General features: G+C 42.2%; 3 protein-coding genes across 6 annotated transcripts; all 3 read left to right on the forward strand.

Annotated features, from left to right (window-relative positions):
* LOC109728097 (probable NOT transcription complex subunit VIP2) lies at positions 806–8,657 on the forward strand. Of its 4 annotated transcripts, none has more exons than XM_020258397.1 (16): positions 806–958; positions 1,898–2,007; positions 2,259–2,361; positions 2,481–2,659; positions 3,053–3,425; positions 3,639–3,848; positions 3,937–4,038; positions 5,124–5,209; positions 5,296–5,451; positions 5,535–5,966; positions 6,047–6,099; positions 6,207–6,248; positions 7,100–7,235; positions 7,322–7,455; positions 7,922–8,009; positions 8,346–8,657. In XM_020258397.1, the coding sequence occupies exons 2-14, from the start codon at positions 1,990–1,992 to the stop codon at positions 7,394–7,396; spliced, it is 1,965 nt and encodes a 654-aa protein (XP_020113986.1). In that variant the 5' UTR covers positions 806–958; positions 1,898–1,989; the 3' UTR covers positions 7,397–7,455; positions 7,922–8,009; positions 8,346–8,657. The 4 variants fall into 4 exon arrangements, with proteins under 4 accessions (XP_020113986.1, XP_020113987.1, XP_020113985.1 ...); XM_020258398.1 differs by having other exon boundaries at positions 7,322–7,442; XM_020258396.1 differs by having other exon boundaries at positions 7,322–7,407.
* Positions 11,471–13,477, forward strand: LOC109727909 (pentatricopeptide repeat-containing protein At5g15010, mitochondrial-like). The gene has a single exon (XM_020258119.1). It carries the CDS (start codon positions 11,621–11,623, stop codon positions 13,214–13,216), a length of 1,596 nt encoding a protein of 531 aa, XP_020113708.1. The 5' UTR covers positions 11,471–11,620; the 3' UTR covers positions 13,217–13,477.
* Positions 13,569–17,922, forward strand: LOC109728348 (pentatricopeptide repeat-containing protein At1g31430-like). The gene is made up of 4 exons (XM_020258735.1): positions 13,569–14,585; positions 14,643–15,235; positions 15,350–15,361; positions 15,403–17,922. Exons 1-4 carry the CDS (start codon positions 13,989–13,991, stop codon positions 17,276–17,278), a joined length of 3,078 nt encoding a protein of 1,025 aa, XP_020114324.1. The 5' UTR covers positions 13,569–13,988; the 3' UTR covers positions 17,279–17,922.

Raw genomic sequence — 17,939 nt, forward strand, 5'->3', positions numbered from 1 at the left:
TTTGTTTTTAGATAAAGATAATAAGTTATTAGTTTTGTTCATTTTTGGAAATGAGTTTATCTAAAAATGTCAAATAATTAAAATTTAAATTTGAGATCTTGAAAATCAACGATCAAATTCTTAGCCAACTATGCTCGGTGCGATCAGTGGAGCTCCACTTTTTCAATACTATATTTTATAATAATGAATTTAACATCAGAAACTTTTATAAAACAAGTAAGACTTAATTTGGTATTGAGACATATCTTACGCTATTAAATAAAATAAAATTTGGATAAAAGTATATAGAAATATGCTTCTGCGTTTTCCGGTGAAACCGCAAGTAATATGCGGAACATAATATTACGTACGAAATAAACATGATATTTTTCACCCCACATAAGCTTTGGTTTGATATTGAGACCTATCTAACGCTATTAGATAAAATAAAGTTAGGATAAAAATATATAGGGATATACTTTTACCATTTTGCGTTTCATGGTAAGATCGCAGAAAATATATCATAACGAATTTATCGTGCTATGCAGAATACAATATTATGTAGGGGACAAATAAAATATTTTTTTTATCGTACTTTCTCATCGTATGTAATACAATTTTTTTTTTTTTTTTGTAATCGCAACGAAACCTACTGCACGAGGGAAGGGATGGTTAGCTTTAAGATTCGTGCGTAGCCGGGTCCGCCCGAACCGTGTGATTCGTCCGAGCCGCGGAAATGGGTCGCGGTCGAACCTGACCCCGCACGACCACAACCCAATCCCTCGACCTCTCTCTCTCTCTCTCTATTCCCCCCTCCCTACCCATCCCTCGTTGATAAATCCTCACCTCGCCTCACTTTACACCCCCCTCCCTCCGCTCTCCCCCTCTCCCCCTCTCCCCCTCACCATTTCCCCCGATCCACACCGTTGCGCCCCATTCCCCCTCCCCCGACTCCCGGATCCCCTCGATCCTTCTCGAGGTACACACTATCTTGCTCCTCGATCGGAGTTTTTTCCGCGATTGAATCGCTATCTAGGGTTTGATCTGCACCGGATGGGATTGACGATCGGATTGCGGGCCTTCTTCGCGACAATTTTTGGGTCGATCTAGCCTATTATAGTTAGATTGGAGCTTCGTGTTGGGGATTGGAGAACTTAATCAATGTTCAGTTTTTACTGCAAGTTCTCGGTTCTCTCTAACTGTTTTTGTAATTGCGAAGTCTCGTGATAGTAATTTATGTGAAGTAGTTTTTGTTCGATGTTCTTGTAGAGGATTTGTTAGTAGGTAAGCGCGGGTGATCTTATTTTGCTGCAATGAAGTGTTAAGGAATGGAGAAGTCGAGAAGAAAAAGGACTCTTTGAAAGCATGAACCGTGATAATTTTTCTGGGATAGTGTATGATGCAGTTATTGGATAGAGCCTTTTTTTGTTTATTTTGCTAATTTATGCTTAAAGATTATGCAACGCCCAAGTATAGATTTTTCTTTTCTACTTTGTGTAAATTGTTCCAGTCCATAGAGGATATGAGAGTGATGCTTTTGGTGTGTAATAAAAAAGTAGCTTGGCTCTCCGCCACCCCCATCCCCCACCCCTAATAATTTGTAGAATGTTTATGTCATGCTGGCAGCAGTTGGGAGAATTTGTCAATCTTTTAGCAAACTTTTCATCATTATAGTCTTATCGCATGTCACTATCTAGTAATTTTCTTGCTGCATCTTGGATCATATTCTAAATAGTGAAATTTATAATATGCTGTTAGTTGTTCCTTTGCGCATAATTCTTATGGACAGTATATGAGAACATCTTTTCACTTACTATCTTGTGTTGTTGATATTAAATGTTTTTACTTTGGGTGAGTGAATCACACTGTTCAGTATATTTATAGAAGTATTTGATGCGTGATCTTCTACTTTTTCTAGGTTGGACAGTAGCTGGCGAGTCATTTCTGCTTGGATGATGATATTTTGCATCTGCTGTTAACTTGTTAGCTAGTTCTTTCAATTTCAGCGGAATGTCAGGGCTGCTCAATGTATCCACTTCTCTCTCTGTTTTTTAGATTTCTCAATAGTTGATCCCCTACAGCTTATATTATCAAAATTTTTGTTAGGTGGTTAACTTCTTAATTGCAAATTTTAAGGCTTAAAACGCTTGTTCACCCAACCCAAACTATTGAAATATAATTATTCAGATGTCAGTCTGGTCTGGTGTTGAAGTCATATTGTGCTTCTACAGGCTTTGTCTTTTTATGTCGCTGATTTATAAATCTTTTTTTTTTGGCAGTCAAACCTTAATGGTTCCAGTTCGAATCTTCCTGATTCGACAGGAAGGCCTTTTGCAACTTCTTTTTCTGCTCATTCTGCGTCGGTTCCTGGTTTTCATTCCGGTAGGGAAGCATACAAAGCCATTTTCCTTTTGATCATATGTTTAATCCTCTGACACACATTTATTTTGCATTAACAGATATGTTTTAGTATTTTCACTAAGCATAGTGTTTGTTTATAGGTGCTATGCAAGGGCTGCACAACATTCATGGAACCTTCAATCTACCAAATATGCCAAGCTCACTAACACAACGGCATGCAGCAATGAGTGGCATCCCTTCCACCGGTGTTCAGCAACCCGGTGGAAGCATATCAAGCGGTCGATTTGCTTCAAATAATCACCCAGTTTCTATATCGCAGGTCTTCTATACAGACTCTTTTGCCACCATGCACCTATCATTGGGCCTGTTGGGTCTAACTTGAGCTTCTGCAGAAATGTTGTTTGAATTGAGCTATTATTAGAAGCATAACTTTTTTTTTTTTATCAAATTCCCTAACAATTTCACTCTGCAACAAAATCACAAGATCCAAAATCGAACATTTGTTTTTGGGACTAAGAAACTCATTTCACCTCCCTGTTTTAGAGAAACTCCAACTTTTCCTTTTGCTGGATGTTTACTAGAAATGACTATAGCTCATATGCAGAAGCTAGGCTACGCCATCACATACTTTATCTAATTTTGTGAAAAAAATATATGCTTGTTTCCTACTGTACTTTATGTTCTGTTTTTGATACTTCCTTGTCTTACACAGATCCCGCATGGACATTCTGGTGTCACTAGTAGAGGAGGTATGGGTGTTGTTGGAAATCCTGCATTTAGTAGTGGCATGAATTCGATTGGTGGCTCAATACCAGGTATATCCTCAAGCTCGGGTACGGGTGGTAATCGCAATTCAGTTCCCGGGATGGGAGTATCTCCAATGTTGGGAAATCTTGGCCAACGGATTACAAGCTCAGTAGGGAATATGGGCAATATGATTGGAGGAGCTAATATTGGAAGGAATGTGAGTGGAGGATTATCTGTACCCAATATCGCATCCCGAATGAATTTGGCTGCGAATACTGGAACAGGTACTCTTAACATACAAGGATCCAACAGGTTGATCAGTGGCATGCTTCAGCAAGGTAATGTGATTATGGTATGCTAGTTTTGGCATAACAAAAAGAATAATTTAATTAGAAATGAATTCATAGAAGTCTTCTTTGCTGCTGAATTTCTTGATGAAGTGGGGATAATAACAGGAAGAAAAGAATTATTCCTATATATGATGCTTAATAGAACTAATTTTCTTCCAGCACTTCTCTGGTGTAACAACTTTTTTTTTGTGGAATTAGCAGCTCCACAAATGGTTGGTATGCTCGGAAACTCTTATCCAACTTCTGGTGGATCATTATCTCAGAACCAAGTGCAAGGAGGGAACAGTTCATTAGGTTCCATAGGGATGCTACATGATGCCAACTTCAATGATAATTCTCCATTTGATCTAAATGATTTTCCTCAATTGAGTGGACGGCCTAGTTCTGCTGGAGGCCCTCAAGGGCAATTAGGTAATGTTATATCTAAACCATAAAATCTTAGCCTCTTTTTTCTTTTTTCTTTCTGGAGTGACATGTTTGCTGCTGCTCTAAATTGCAGGTGCCATAAGAAAGCAGGGAGTTGGTGTTAGCTCCATTGTCCAACAAAACCAAGAATTTAGCATCCAAAATGAAGATTTTCCTGCCTTGCCTGGATATAAAGGTGCTTCACTGATCCTTCATGTTGAAATCCTTTTGATAGCTTTTCAGCCCAGGGTTTGTATACATATATAGAGATGTTTGTTTGTATAAGTTGCTGATTCACTGATATCATTCTTGTCCAGCTGCTGACAATATTGTGCATATTGATGTTATCACAGGTTTTCTTTTTTTTTCGCATGCTATAGTAGCATATATTTTCCCCCATCATTTTTCTTATCTTCTCATAGATCTAATGCTGCCTTTATTTTCAATAAATTCCTGCTTGAGACTCCTGGTTCGAAATCTATGAAGCTCATATCACACATGATGTGAAAGAGAACCATTGATGTGATTACGGGTTTGTGGCCGGCCTACAAAATGTCCTTCATCTTCATGTTAGCCATGAAGAGACTCTGTAGCATTTTCGATCTGCGAATTCTTTTCATATGATGGTTCATATGTGGATTCAATGTTTTAACTACGCCTTTCTCACTGATTTTGATGATTGTACATTCCAAGGCAATTGTTTGTGCTTCTGCATGATTGAAATCATTATTCTTTGATTTCAAGCATTACACATCTATATCTACATTAGTAAATCCTTAATGATTTCGACAAGAATAGTTTTCTTGGCCTGTTTAGGCTTTATAAGTACCTTATCCTGAATTTGTTCCTTTTGAGTCGGCTAATATGTATTGTTGTGTTCTTTCAACAAATATCTAATAAGCTTTACTACCTTTTGAATTGTTGGCGCATTTGACTTGCTAATACTCTCTTCTTACCCTCCTGGTGTTTCCGGATTTTTTCATTGCGGTAGTCTTAAGATTATACTTCCTTCTTACACAATGGTCGACTATCAAGGTTTTACTCTTTGGCTACTTCCTATGCCCTAAACCGTGCTATTCAATCCGTTATAGTTTGTTTTAATGAATCAGAAAGGAGTATGCCATATGTTTTTTGCTTTTTTTCTTTTTGGCTTCCAGGACTTTTTCTAGTTTGCTTAATTTTAAATTCTGTTTATTTTTGGCCGTTGTATATTAAGAAGCTTCTTTGTGACTTTATGCTATCTTTTATCCATATTGATTTTTGGTTTCAAAACCTTTCCAGGTAGCAATGCAGATTATTCTACGGATTTGCACCACAAAGAACAACTTCATGACAATGTGCCCGTGATGCAAGCACAGCACTACCCTGTGAGCTTATGCTTCAATATTAGTCTGGTTCAATATGTAATTGTACAAAATTAACATGAGAATTTGGGTTACCAATGACTCAACAGATGGCAAGATCTGCTGGTCTCAGTTTAGGTGGTAGCTATCCGTCTAACCGTCAAATACAACAGCAGAGTACTAATTTGCCAGCGAACAATCAAGATCTTCTTCACTTGCATGGTTCTGATCTTTTTCCGTCTTCACATGGAACATATCATTCTCAGGTACATTAATTACACCATTTAGTATATGTGATCCTATGAAATACCATGAAGCCCTAATTTCTTGCTTTTCTACTCTTCTGTAGGTTCAAAATACTGGATCTCAAAACATCGGACTGAGACCTCTTAACTCTCCAAATCCTGCTTCTAATTTGGGGGCTTATGAGCAACTTATTCAGCAATACCAACAGCCACAAAATCAATCTCAACTTCGGATGCATCAAATGTCTGCAGTTACTCAGTCATATAGAGATCAAAGTTTGAAGTCCATTCAGGGAGTTCAAAACCCTCCTGATCCGTTTGGCTTGCTGGGTTTGTTGAGTGTGATAAGGATGAATGATCAGGACCTGGCATCTCTTGCCTTAGGAATAGATCTGACAACTCTAGGATTGAACTTGAACTCACCTGATAATCTTTATAAGACTTTTGGTTCTCCATGGTCCAATGAACCAGCTAAAGGAGAGCCCGAGTTTTCTATTCCAAACTGTTACTGTGCTGAGCAACCGCCTCCACTATCAGTAAGCTTCTGCATTTTGTTACTAGTTTTGTGATTGTCCTCTGGATAATTATCATACTGATTCTGTTCTTGTAAATGCAGGCAAGACACTTTTCAAAGTTTCAGCTGGAGACACTATTTTACATCTTTTACAGGTGCTTTATTTTTAGGTTTTGTACTCTTGTATAATCTGCTGCAGTTGACGCCATGCATTGGATGTAGTTCATATTTCGGTGGCCTGACTCTTGCCTTTTTTGTGCAGCATGCCAAAGGATGAAGCTCAATTGTATGCTGCTAATGAATTGTAAGCATGAGGCTGCTTTTCTCTTCTCGTCTCATAATACAACACAGACAAGCATCCTTTCAAATATTCTGCACTTTTCATTTTGGTGTAGTGTAAGTTTCTATTGTGTAGCTCGGGAAGAGATTATCTACTTGAGAGGCAGAACCAAGGCATTTGACAAACGAATCGTTTGTATATTTTGCTATGTTAGGATGCTTGAAGCTTCTGTTTTCACCTCAGCAGAAAGCTCTGGGGGCTTTTGATAGAACACCTAGTGCTGCTTCTTTAAACAGCTCCGCTCAAAGCGTCAGCAGGACTAAGCACACCCTTCTTTATTAGCTGTTTTTAATTTATAAAAGGTTCCTCATATTTTAAAATTAAAATATGATAGTTTATGTTCGATCTTACATTGTCTACTACCTCATGTGGGAAGTAGTGACACAACACTGGCTTTGTTCATTGGATCTTCAGCCTTCTATCCTGTGCCCTTATTCATTACTTTGCTTTATTTTAATGAATATTACTGATTTTATACTTCTTTACAGTAACTGCAAATTTATTGGAATGAGTGTAAACTGTCCTGCTTGCTCTACTAGTGTAGTTAACTGCTCTTCAGATTTCAGCCATCTCATTGTCTTCTATCCCCCACTCTTCTGCATTAATAGGTCTCATAATGAACCTTCATTTTTTCTGCTCTTTCTGCTAATTTCTATGTGAGCAATGGTTCTTAATTCCTGATGCATGTTTGCCTCGAGGAACAATATTTGTGCTTATAATTGCATTACTGGTACTTCAGTTGTACCTTTCATGCTTTCAAAGCTTACAATATATAGCTCCAACCCATTTATGTATTTCTTATTACCTCTTTTCAGATATTCTCGAGGGTGGCTTTATCATAGGGATTTGAAATTGTGGCTCAGATGTATGGAGCCCCTTGTCAAGACCCAAATATATGAAAGGGGGTCCTATCTTTGCTTCGATCCAAACACATGGGACACATTTCGGAAGGTCTGATATGCAAATCTTATCTTCACGGAAAATCTCCTTTAAATTTGTCTGGTAAATGATCTAATTGTATGTCTGCTTGAATGCAGGATAATTTCGTTCTCCATTATGAGGCATTAGAGAAAAGACCAACTCTTTCTTCTACCACCCTCAATGGTAGATAAATTCTCTCCATGTAAGGTTCTTCAGGACAATTTGATCCTTGAAAGGGTAAAATGCAAAGGTGGTTTTTGAACAATCACACAACTGCACAAGTCCTTAAATTTTGAGAAATTAGGTCCCTAAAGTCCAAAAGTCATGGAATATGCTCTTTAATCTATATTTTCTGTTTAAAGAATGACGGTTGTGAAATAATGGAAAAACCATACACCAAGAACTTGACATTCTTACCTGTTCTTTAGTCACTCGGTTTTTCATTATTTGATTTGTTAAGAAATCATGTGGTTTGTAGCGTGCACAAAGGACTGCTGTTAAACAGAATTAAGAACCAAATTGTGTAACTGATGACCCCGGTAAACTCAGTGATGAAGTGCGATCATGTGGAAGTTCATTAACCAGTGATCCATTTTATCCTATTGGATTACCTTTTTTTGTCCATCTACTTTTTGGGTCAATCTTTCACTCTATATATGATTTAGTATTAAACCTTAGGCCCATATGTTTGCTAATATTACCTTTGTGGTCAACAGAATATTCTGCTGCACTGACTTGAATTGTACATTGCTATGGGTTGGACAGCGAGTCTTACACCGCGGAATAGCAAAATTGTTCGTCTAGGTTTGCTACTTCTGTTCTGATCTGTTTCTTGTGATAAAATTTTCATATAAAGCCTCCCCCCTTGTCCTTTCTTTCTGTAACCTAATCTGGTCTGGTGACTATATCTACTTAAGTAATGTCTTCTACAGTTGCTCTTCCTCCGAGATTGAGGAATAATGCTTCATCTCACTTTAAAATAAATTATTGTTAAAAGATGATTTTACTGAGAGAATGAAATCAATGTTGAGAATATTGTGAGAATGCATAATCTGAACTTCATCATATCTATTTAATTATACTTTTTAACATGTTAGGATAACTTGTATCACGCTAACTTAATTTTGATTTGCATGGCAGGTCGGGAAGCTCGCCCAAATCATGTTCTAGAGAGAAGCCATTGTCAGTTGATTTGCCTGGTAGTTAAAGTTACAGTAAATACAAGGTTTCACTGGGTACAATGGGTTGACACTTTTTTTTGTAACATTCTTCTACAACTACCTGATTTTCAGGACTGTATATCATGTTGTTCGTTTTTCTCTTCCAATAACATATGTACATCATGTTTTAGTTTTCCGTTGCTTCATTTACCGTAGTCATGAGGATGTTGAGTTTATGTTCTTTTAAAATAGAAAATAGTGCAGTAGCAGAGCTCCTCTCTCTCTCTCTCTCTCTCTCTCTCTCTCTCATGCACAAAATGGCCTTGCATTTTGAGGTTTGGTTATAACAGTTCTTTTGTTTCTTTATATTTATGCAGTGGGGTAACCGCATGGATGCCTCCATCTTTAATGTTCTTACCCTGGAAACACTCCCTTTCCTTCTTAATGAAGAGTAATATAAGTTTCTTCTAAATTTTTGATTTCGTTTGGAGGCAATTTTGTCGTTGTATAGATAGCAAATGACCTGACATCTGTTGCTGCATACCCATCTCATAAACTTTGAGCTCAAAACAAAGCAAAGAGGAAAAAGGGGATCGTGTCATACAAGGTCTAAACTGAGTTTCTGAAGGAGGTGAAATTGTAGATGAGTTGTAGCCTTTGTTGAACTCTCAGATGACCATAAGCTTCCATTCTGCAGGTGCATTGTTCTTGTTTTTACCAGTCCTTTGTAGTTCTTGCCATGATCCTTTTATGATGGTTTAGCAATGCTTTTTACTCAATAGTTGAATGCGTCTATACAATCTTCGTAAAAAATGCTACCGGATTCTTAAAAATCTTGATATGGATCGTCAATCTGTTAGTAAACCCTATGACCATTGTTATTTGGTTAACTGGCTTGCTAATATTTTCTTGTTTTATGGTATTTCGCCTGTAAGATTTAGACATTGCTAATAGGTACCAAGAGTGTCATTAGGATTTTGCAATAAGCACATTAAAAATAGAGATAATTTTTTTTATTTTGCGAGAGGGAGCATGCTGTTTGGTTCATTTAAAATGAAAAAAATCTAAAAGTGGCCCTTTTTTGGCATCTTTTCTTGTGAAATTTCTAAATTGCTCCGAATTTGCTTGCTATGAATAGACAACTATTCAATGCAACCTTAGTGATCAATCTATGTACTCGGGCGAAAAGAAAACGCGTTGGTCACACCCTCTTTTGTGCGTGTCAGTAGGACAGTGATCAATCCATGTAAACAAGATGGCGATCAGATTAATTACACTAATAGCACTCAGGCTCTATTTAGATATATGAACATCTTATTCGATATTTTTTAAATTTACTTAAAAATCATGTAGTATTCGATAGATGAGAGTATGTGATGAAGTGTCTAAAATAAGTAGTATATTCAGGCTTCAAGCCATTTTTTTTAGTAACACAAGTTTGATAGAATGCAGTAATGATGCACAATGTCTCTTTCCATACGAAGCACAAATCTTTTGATCTTCCTTAATAATTTATAGAGAAAAGTGAGTATAAAATTTCTTTTTGTGATCAATGGATGATAAAGTGGAATCTCACCTTTTGGCCAATGGATGATAAAGTAGAAAACTAGTCCTAGAAATTAGGTTTGGAGCGCAAAGATTTGTTGCTCCAAAAGACCTGATCCTGTAGTTCACTGTGTGCTAGTCTGCAAAAAAAATCAAAAGCTGATTAATTAGTAGGGTAGAATAAAAAAAAAAAATTTGGACCATTTCTCGATTTGTGCGTGTCATCCTTGCGCAGGGGCCATGCTAATCTTCTCTGTATCGTTCCAATTTTATCGGATGTCTCCGAAGAGACATAGTCTAATAGGTAGCCTCTATTATAAAGAAGTGATATTGTTCTGCGTAAGTCGATGTGGGACTATTCTTTTCTATGTCAAGTTTTGTTGTAGGAGAGTAGGGTAGCAAGGCAAAAAAAAATTTGGACCATTTCTCGATTTGTGCGTGTCATCCTTGCGCAGGGGCCATGCTAATCTTCTCTGTATCGTTCCAATTTTATCGGATGTCTCCGAAGAGACATAGTCTAATAGGTAGCCTCTATTATAAAGAAGTGATATTGTTCTGCGTAAGTCGATGTGGGACTATTCTTTTCTATGTCAAGTTTTGTTGTAGGAGAGTAGGGTAGCAAGGCAAAAAAAATTTGGACCATTTCTCGATTTGTGCGTGTCATCCTTGCGCAGGGGCCATGCTAATCTTCTCTGTATCGTTCCAATTTTATCGGATGTCTCCGAAGAGACAATAGCCGAATAGGGATTCTCTGTTATAAAGAGGCGATATTGCTCTGCGACAGTCGATGTGGGACTATTGTTTCGAATTACTCTCTTAAAAGCTTACAAAATAATAAATACTAAGTAATGCCATTGTTTAGTGGTCCCCATTGTTTGATGTAGCAGCAAAATGTGCCCAGGATCTGCAGTTCTAAATTGCCTGGAGTTGGTCCAGTAGACCAGACCAATTGAGATGCTACATGAACTGTTTCATGAACACCTGAAAATCACATAAATGCACGTAATTCTGAAAGTATGTGCTGTAATTTTTACTGATGTGAACCATGAATTATAAGATGAAGTTAGTCCCAGAATATAGTGGAGGGGGGAATTGCATCAGGTGTTTCACAAACCAACTAAAGCTATTACCTGGGATGGAATTGTTAGCACGAAAATGTAAATTTTAATTAGGATAAAATTGTATGTTATTGTTACTATATGAAACATCTTGCGCGCAAAGGTGGAAATGTATGTTTTTTTTATAAAAAATCACTCAAAGCGTACAGATCCAGCGCCCACGATAACCCGTAACCTCTGGCTCTAATGCCACTTGTCAGATCATTGGCGCTAACCATTAATCCCATCGAGCTGTTAGAAATACACAATCAATTCACTTAAAGCGTACCGATACAGCGCCCACGAATCTCGATTGTGACTCGGTCCAATCAGCTTCACACCACTTCGAACATGACTCAACCACCCAGTCTCACACCATTTCGAACATGACTCGATCCAACATGACCTCTCGTCACATAGCAGGATGCTGGCCCATATAAGCCAACACAATCTTCTCTCTATTCTCTCTCTCTCTCTCTCTCTCTAAAATTGCCCTTCTTCCGCCTCTTCTCTCCTTCAATGAAGTTTTTTTAATAGCATATAAAAAAAAGAAAAAAAAGAAAAAGAAAACTATAACAACAACAATAATAGTAACAATACACTGCTACTCCTCATGTGGCGTAGAAGCTTCATTAGATGGATCATCTCTCTCCCTTCCCCTTCCTCTTTCCCTAAAATCTCTCTTCGTCCTCCTCCCCAATCCAACCTCAAATCCCTCACAACCTCCAATTCCCTCTCTCCCAACCCCAAAATCGCTTCTTTTTGCTCTTCTCCCACCGTCCGCAACCCCATCCATGGCGGAGTCGCCGAAGAGGGCCCCGAAGACGACGATGACGACGAATTTGCGGAGGGGACGAAACCGCTGGGACCGGAGATCCTCAGAGACCTCGACGCGATCGTCTCCTCCCTCCGTGGCCTCTCCTCCGACGCCGCCGCGGCGAAGCGGCGCCTCGAGGAGTGCGGCGTCGCCGCCGCCCCCTCGCCGGAGCTCGTGGCGGCGGCGCTCGCGAGGCTCCGCCACGACTGGGCCGCCGCGTTCACCTTCTTCCTCTGGGCCGGCGCCCGCGGCCCCGCCTACGCCCACCCCGCGCGCGCCTACCACGCCATGATCGCCATCCTCGGCAAGGCGCGCCGCTTCGACACCGCCTGGTCCCTCGTCCACGAGATGCGCCGCGGCGGCGGCGGCGGGGTGACGCGGCGCACGATCCTGATCCTGATCCGGCGCTACGCGGCGGCGCGCGACGTGGCGGGCGCCGTGGGCGCCTTCCACGCGCTCCGGCGCTTCGGGCTCGCGCCCACCGCCGAGGACTTCCACGGCCTCCTCGGCGCGCTCGCGCGCTACAAGAGCGTCGCCGACGCCGAGCACCTCCTCCTCTCCAACGCCTCCACCTACCCCCTCCACACCAAGAGCTTCAACATCGTCCTCAACGGCTACTGCAACATCCTCTGCAACCTCCGCGAAGCAAAGCGCTTTTGGCGGAGCATGGACGCAAATGGAGTCGCCAAAGACGTCGTCTCCTACGCCTGCATGATCTCTTGCTTCTCCAAGGCCGGAAACCTCAGCGACGTTCTCAAGCTCTTCGATCTGATGAAGGCGTCGGGGATCGCCCCCGATCGCAAGGCCTACAATGCGGTGATCTACGCCCTCGCGAAAGGCCGGTGCGTCGACGAAGCCAGGAACCTCGTGAAGGTGATGCTGGAGAATTGCATTGCCCCTGACGCAGCCACCTACAATTCTCTCATTCGGCCGCTTTGCAAAATGCGGCGCATCGACGACGCGCGCAAGGTGTTCGATGAAATGCTCGAGAGAGGGCTCGCGCCTTCCGTAAGGACGTTCCATGCGTTCTTCGACGTCGCGCGGAGCGCAGACGAGGTGTTCGATGTTTTGTCTCTGATGAAGGGAAGCAGATGTGGCGCGGTGACCGACACCTATATCATGCTTATCAGGAAGCTTTGCCGGTGGCGGCACTACGACGGTGTGCGCAGGTTGTGGGAGGAGATGGCGGAGAGCGGGTTGGGCCCCGACAGAAGCGCGTATATCGTGCTGATTCATGGGTTGTTTCTGAATGGGAAGCCGGAAGAGGCTTATCGGTATTACGAAGAGATGAACGCGAAGGGCTTCTCGCCGGAGCCGAAGACGGAGGAGATGATCGGAGCGTGGCTTTCCGGAAAAGCAGCTGCTGCTGGGCAAAGTGTGGTGGTACAGTGAAAGATAAAGCAGCTTGCTCCAGAATTGTTTGGGGAATCAATCCAAGATTGCCTCTGGCTGTGTCATTTTGTGAACTTACCCTGATACAGGAATTATGTTTACAACTTTTTTGAAATCTATGAATGTTTTAGAGTAATTGTCAATTCAAATATCCTATCATTAAATAGTTCAAATGTACCGAGAATATTGCTTAGCATTGAACATCATCTAACGCCATGAGCGAATGAGAGTTAAAGACAGCAAAAAATATATTTTATTCGACTCAATTGTAATATAGACATGAATAGATTTCTGCTTTTTATAATTTTTTCATAATTTTAAAAATAATCATATTTGATGATCCCGTGAAACAATCAACCTACCAACCAACTGCTTAAGAAGTGATGATAATTTAATTTAGCATCCTTGCGCCTTACTATTTCTTTTCGTCTTCTTCCTCCTTGCACCGTATCACCTTCTCCAAAACCCTAGCCACTGAAGCCGCCGCGTCGTACGGCGTCTCCGCCACCACAACACGGCGGCGACAACCCTCTTAGCGCTGCAACGATCCCAACTCAGCGCCGTGTTCCGTAAAGCACGGACTCCTTTCCACCTCCTCTCCCTCCTCCTCGAGCACCACCATTCCAAAAGAGGCTCCTTTCTCCGGGTCCACTCCCTCCTCCTCACCTCCTCCCTCCACCGCGACGCATCCGGGATCAAGCTTTGGAACGCCCTAATCAGGCACTACGCTCATGGCCCATTCCCTCAAGAAGCCATTTTGCTCTACAAGCAGATGCTGGGGCTCGGCTCCTCTTCTAATTCCATCCCCGCTGATACCTTCACCTTCTGTTTCCTTCTCAAAGCTTGTGCTAATTTGTTTGAATCCAACAATGGTGCGCAATTCCATGGGGTTGTGATCAAGAAGGGTTTCGAGTTCCATGTCTACGTGCACACTAGTGTCGTCGGCATGTACGTGAAATGTGGGTCTTTGGCGGATGCCCGTAAGGCGTTCGACGAAATGCCAGAGAGGAATTTGGTCGCTTGGAACGCGATGATCACTGGTTCTGCGGGTCGGGGCGAGGTTGGTTATGCGAGATTGCTGTTCGAGCGAATGCCGAAGCACAATGTAATATCGTGGACCGGTTTGATCGACGGTTACACGCGTGCACGGGAGCCGGAGGAAGCTATTGCTCTTTTCCGCCGCATGATGTTCGAAGGCGTCGATCCGTCGGAAATCACGGTCTTAGCCATCGTTCCCGCGGTCTCAAACTCAGGGGGCCTTTTGATGGGCGGGACATTGCATGCTTATTGCGAAAAGAGAAGCTTTTGCATTGTAGATGTTCGAGTCGAGAACTCGCTCATCGACATGTACGCAAAGTGCGGCTCGATATCGAACGCCAGGTCGGTGTTCGACCGAAGTGGCGCGGCCGATAGGGACGTTGTGTGCTCGAACGCCTTGAAAGTCTTCGAAACCATGTTGGGTAGGAGGAATTTAGTTTCATGGACTTCAATAATATCCGGGTTCGCGATGCATGGGATGGCAAAGGAGGCGGTCGAACAATTCGAGGAGATGAGCAAAGCGAGTATCGCGCCGAACCGCGTCACCTTCTTGAGTGTATTGAATGCTTGTAGCCACGGAGGGTTGGTCGACGAAGGATTGAGCTTCTTCAAAGCCATGGTTTACGAATACGGTATCGAGCCCGAGATCAAGCATTATGGCTGCATCATTGACCTGCTGGGGAGAGCAGGGAGGCTGCGGGAAGCCGAGGAGATGATCGGAAAGATGCCGATGGATGTCAATGTGGTTGTGTGGAGGACATTGTTGGGTTGTTGTTGCAAGCATGGTGAGGTGGAGATGGGGGAGAGGGTGATGAAGAAGATTGTGGGATTGGAGAGAGGGTATGGGGGGGATTATGTGGTTATGTCTAATATGCTTAATGATGTTGGTAGGTTTAATGATGCTTTGAGGGTGAGGAGAATGATAGATGAACTTAATGTTGTTAAGGTTCCTGGGATTACTCTGATTAGTGGGAAACAATAGTTTTTGAAAAGAGAAGAGTGGTGAATTATGCACCACCCTTGGTATTCTTTGTACTATAAATTGAGTTAATGTGAAATTACTTTTTTTTCACTCTATAATGGTTATATTATGAGCCTAATTAGGAAGCTATTAAGTGATTTGCTAATTCAATGGAGTTATGTAATAGAATTTTAACTCACCTGCGACAATACTCGCATAAAACACACACACACACACACACACACACACACAAACCATGTACTCCTCTCCCTTCCTCTCTCTCTCTCCCTCGCACCTCAACACCACCCTCTCCTCCTCCTCCTCCTCCTCCTCTTCCTCCTCCTCTTCCCATGGAGTCCATTAAAAAGCTCCACGCGCATCTCATCGTCACCGGTCTCCACCGCTACCAATCGCTCCTCTCCAATGTCCTCGTCCCCTACGCGCTCTCCCCGGCCAATTTGGCCCACGCCCGCGTCCTCTTCCGCCAAATCCAATCCCCCACTGCTTTCCTATGGAACACCATGATCAGAGCTCTATCTCGAAGCCAAACACCCCAAGACGCGATCTTTTTCTACGCCCGAATGCGACAGCGAGGCCTCAAGCAAGGTAACTTCACCTTCCCCTTTGTTCTCAAAGCTTGTGCGAGAATCAGTGGGTTTGGAGAAGGGAAATGGGTCCATTGTCACTGCTTGAAACTTGGGTTCGTGTCGGATGTGTTTGTGTCGAACGCATTGATCCATTTCTACGTGATTTGCGGCGATTTGCGTTGTGCAAGGTTGGTGTTTGATGAAATGCCTGTGAGGGACTTGGTTTCTTGGAACTCGTTGATATGTGGTTATAGCCAATGCAATTGCTTGAGCGAGGTGTTGGGGCTCTTCGAAGCGATGCGTGATGCGGGATTGAAAGGTGATGAGGTTACCATGGTGAAGGTTGTTTCGGCGTGCACTCATTTGGGTGAGTGGGATTTGGCGGAGTCGATGGTTAAATATACAGAGGAGAATTGTATTGAAGTGGATGTTTACTTGGGGAACACACTGATAGATTACTACGGGAGACGCGGGTTAGTGGAATCGGCGGAGAAAGTGTTTATGGAGATGAAGGAAAGGAACGTCGTGACGATGAACGCGATGATCACTACGTATGCTAAAGCCGGGAATTTGGTTTTGGCGAGGAGAATCTTTGATGAAATGCCCGAGAGAGATTTGATCTCGTGGAGTTCGATGATTGCGGGGTATTCTCAATCGAATTGCTTCGCTGATGCGCTGAAACTCTTTCGACAAATGCAGAAGGCAAGGGTAAAGCCAGATGAAATTGTGGTAGTTAGCGTGCTTTCTGCGTGCGCCCATCTGGGTGCACTAGATATTGGCAAGTGGATGCATAATTACATCAAAAGGAACAATATAAAAGCCGATATCTACGTGGGGAACTCTCTCATAGACATGTATGCGAAAGGCGGGTGCATCATGGAGGCGTTCGAAGTGTTTGACGAAATGAAAGAGAAGGATACTTTGTCATGGAATTCGATTATACTGGGGTTAGCCAATAATGGCTTAACTGAGAAAGCCCTAGAAGTATTCTCCGGAATGTTGAAAGATGGTTTTCCGCCCAACGGTGTTACTTTCCTCGGCGTTCTAATTGCCTGTGCTCATGGTGGGCTAGTAAACGAGGGACTTCACTATTTCGAGAGTATGAGAGAAGTTCATAAATTGGAGCCGCAGATGAAGCATTATGGATGTGTGGTCGATCTCCTTGGCCGGTCTGGCGAATTGGATAAGGCGTTCAAATTCATCGGAGAGATGCCTATGAAACCGGACCCTATTGTTTGGAGGACATTGCTAGGAGCTTGCAAGGTGCACGGCAATGTCGGTCTCGCGAAGATTGCTACCGAGAAGCTTGATGAGTTGGATCCGAATAACAGCGGCAATTATGTGCTGTTGTTTAACACATTTGCAGGTGCTGATAGATGGACTGATGCCATGAAAGTGAGAGAGATGATGGTGGAAAGTGATGTTAGGAAGTCGCCTGGTTGTAGCTTGATCGAAGCCGGTAACACAGGAGAGTAGTCCTTGACTACTGAAGTTGCAAGCAGTAGCAAGATGAGCTCGGTAACGTGAACCTACTTGGCTCCTTTGTTGTTGTTAGCATTTGACTCAACTTAAGTGCATGTTTGGAGACATCATCTCTACTTGGAAAGCAGAAGCTTCATAAATCAAGTGTGTGGGGCTAACAAATGCTATGGAGCCTCCGTTGTTCCAGGAGCTACAATTAGCTTTTGGACCCCAAGAGTGAAAAAGAGATTCCAAATCATAAAGCTATTTATTCTGCGGTTGAACAACCGTACTCAAATAGTACTTATGCAGAAACTCCAGTCAAGCCAGAGTTCTTATACATCCTCAAGGTCAGGCATAGTTCATCTTCAATTGAAACATGAGTAAATATGGTACACGAGTACGATACGAAGAGGTATTGATAGTTACTGCTAATTCCAGGCTCCTTTCTCCTCGGGGGAAGTATAGTTGTAGCTGGGAACTTGGTGAGCGTTACAGTTTACAGGAACAAACTCAGGAATTAAACTGTTTGTAGTGAGGATTCTCATCTTCGGATATAACTTGATCCAAATTCTTTCTCGATCGTGCATGGAGATGCATGGAGCTATTGCACACTATGTTCAAATACAATAAACAATCAAAATAGTCCGTGCCCTGAATTAACGGCTAATATGTG

The sequence above is a fragment of the Ananas comosus genome, linkage group 23 (genome assembly GCF_001540865.1).
Source record: "Ananas comosus cultivar F153 linkage group 23, ASM154086v1, whole genome shotgun sequence".
NCBI lineage: Eukaryota > Viridiplantae > Streptophyta > Magnoliopsida > Poales > Bromeliaceae > Ananas > Ananas comosus.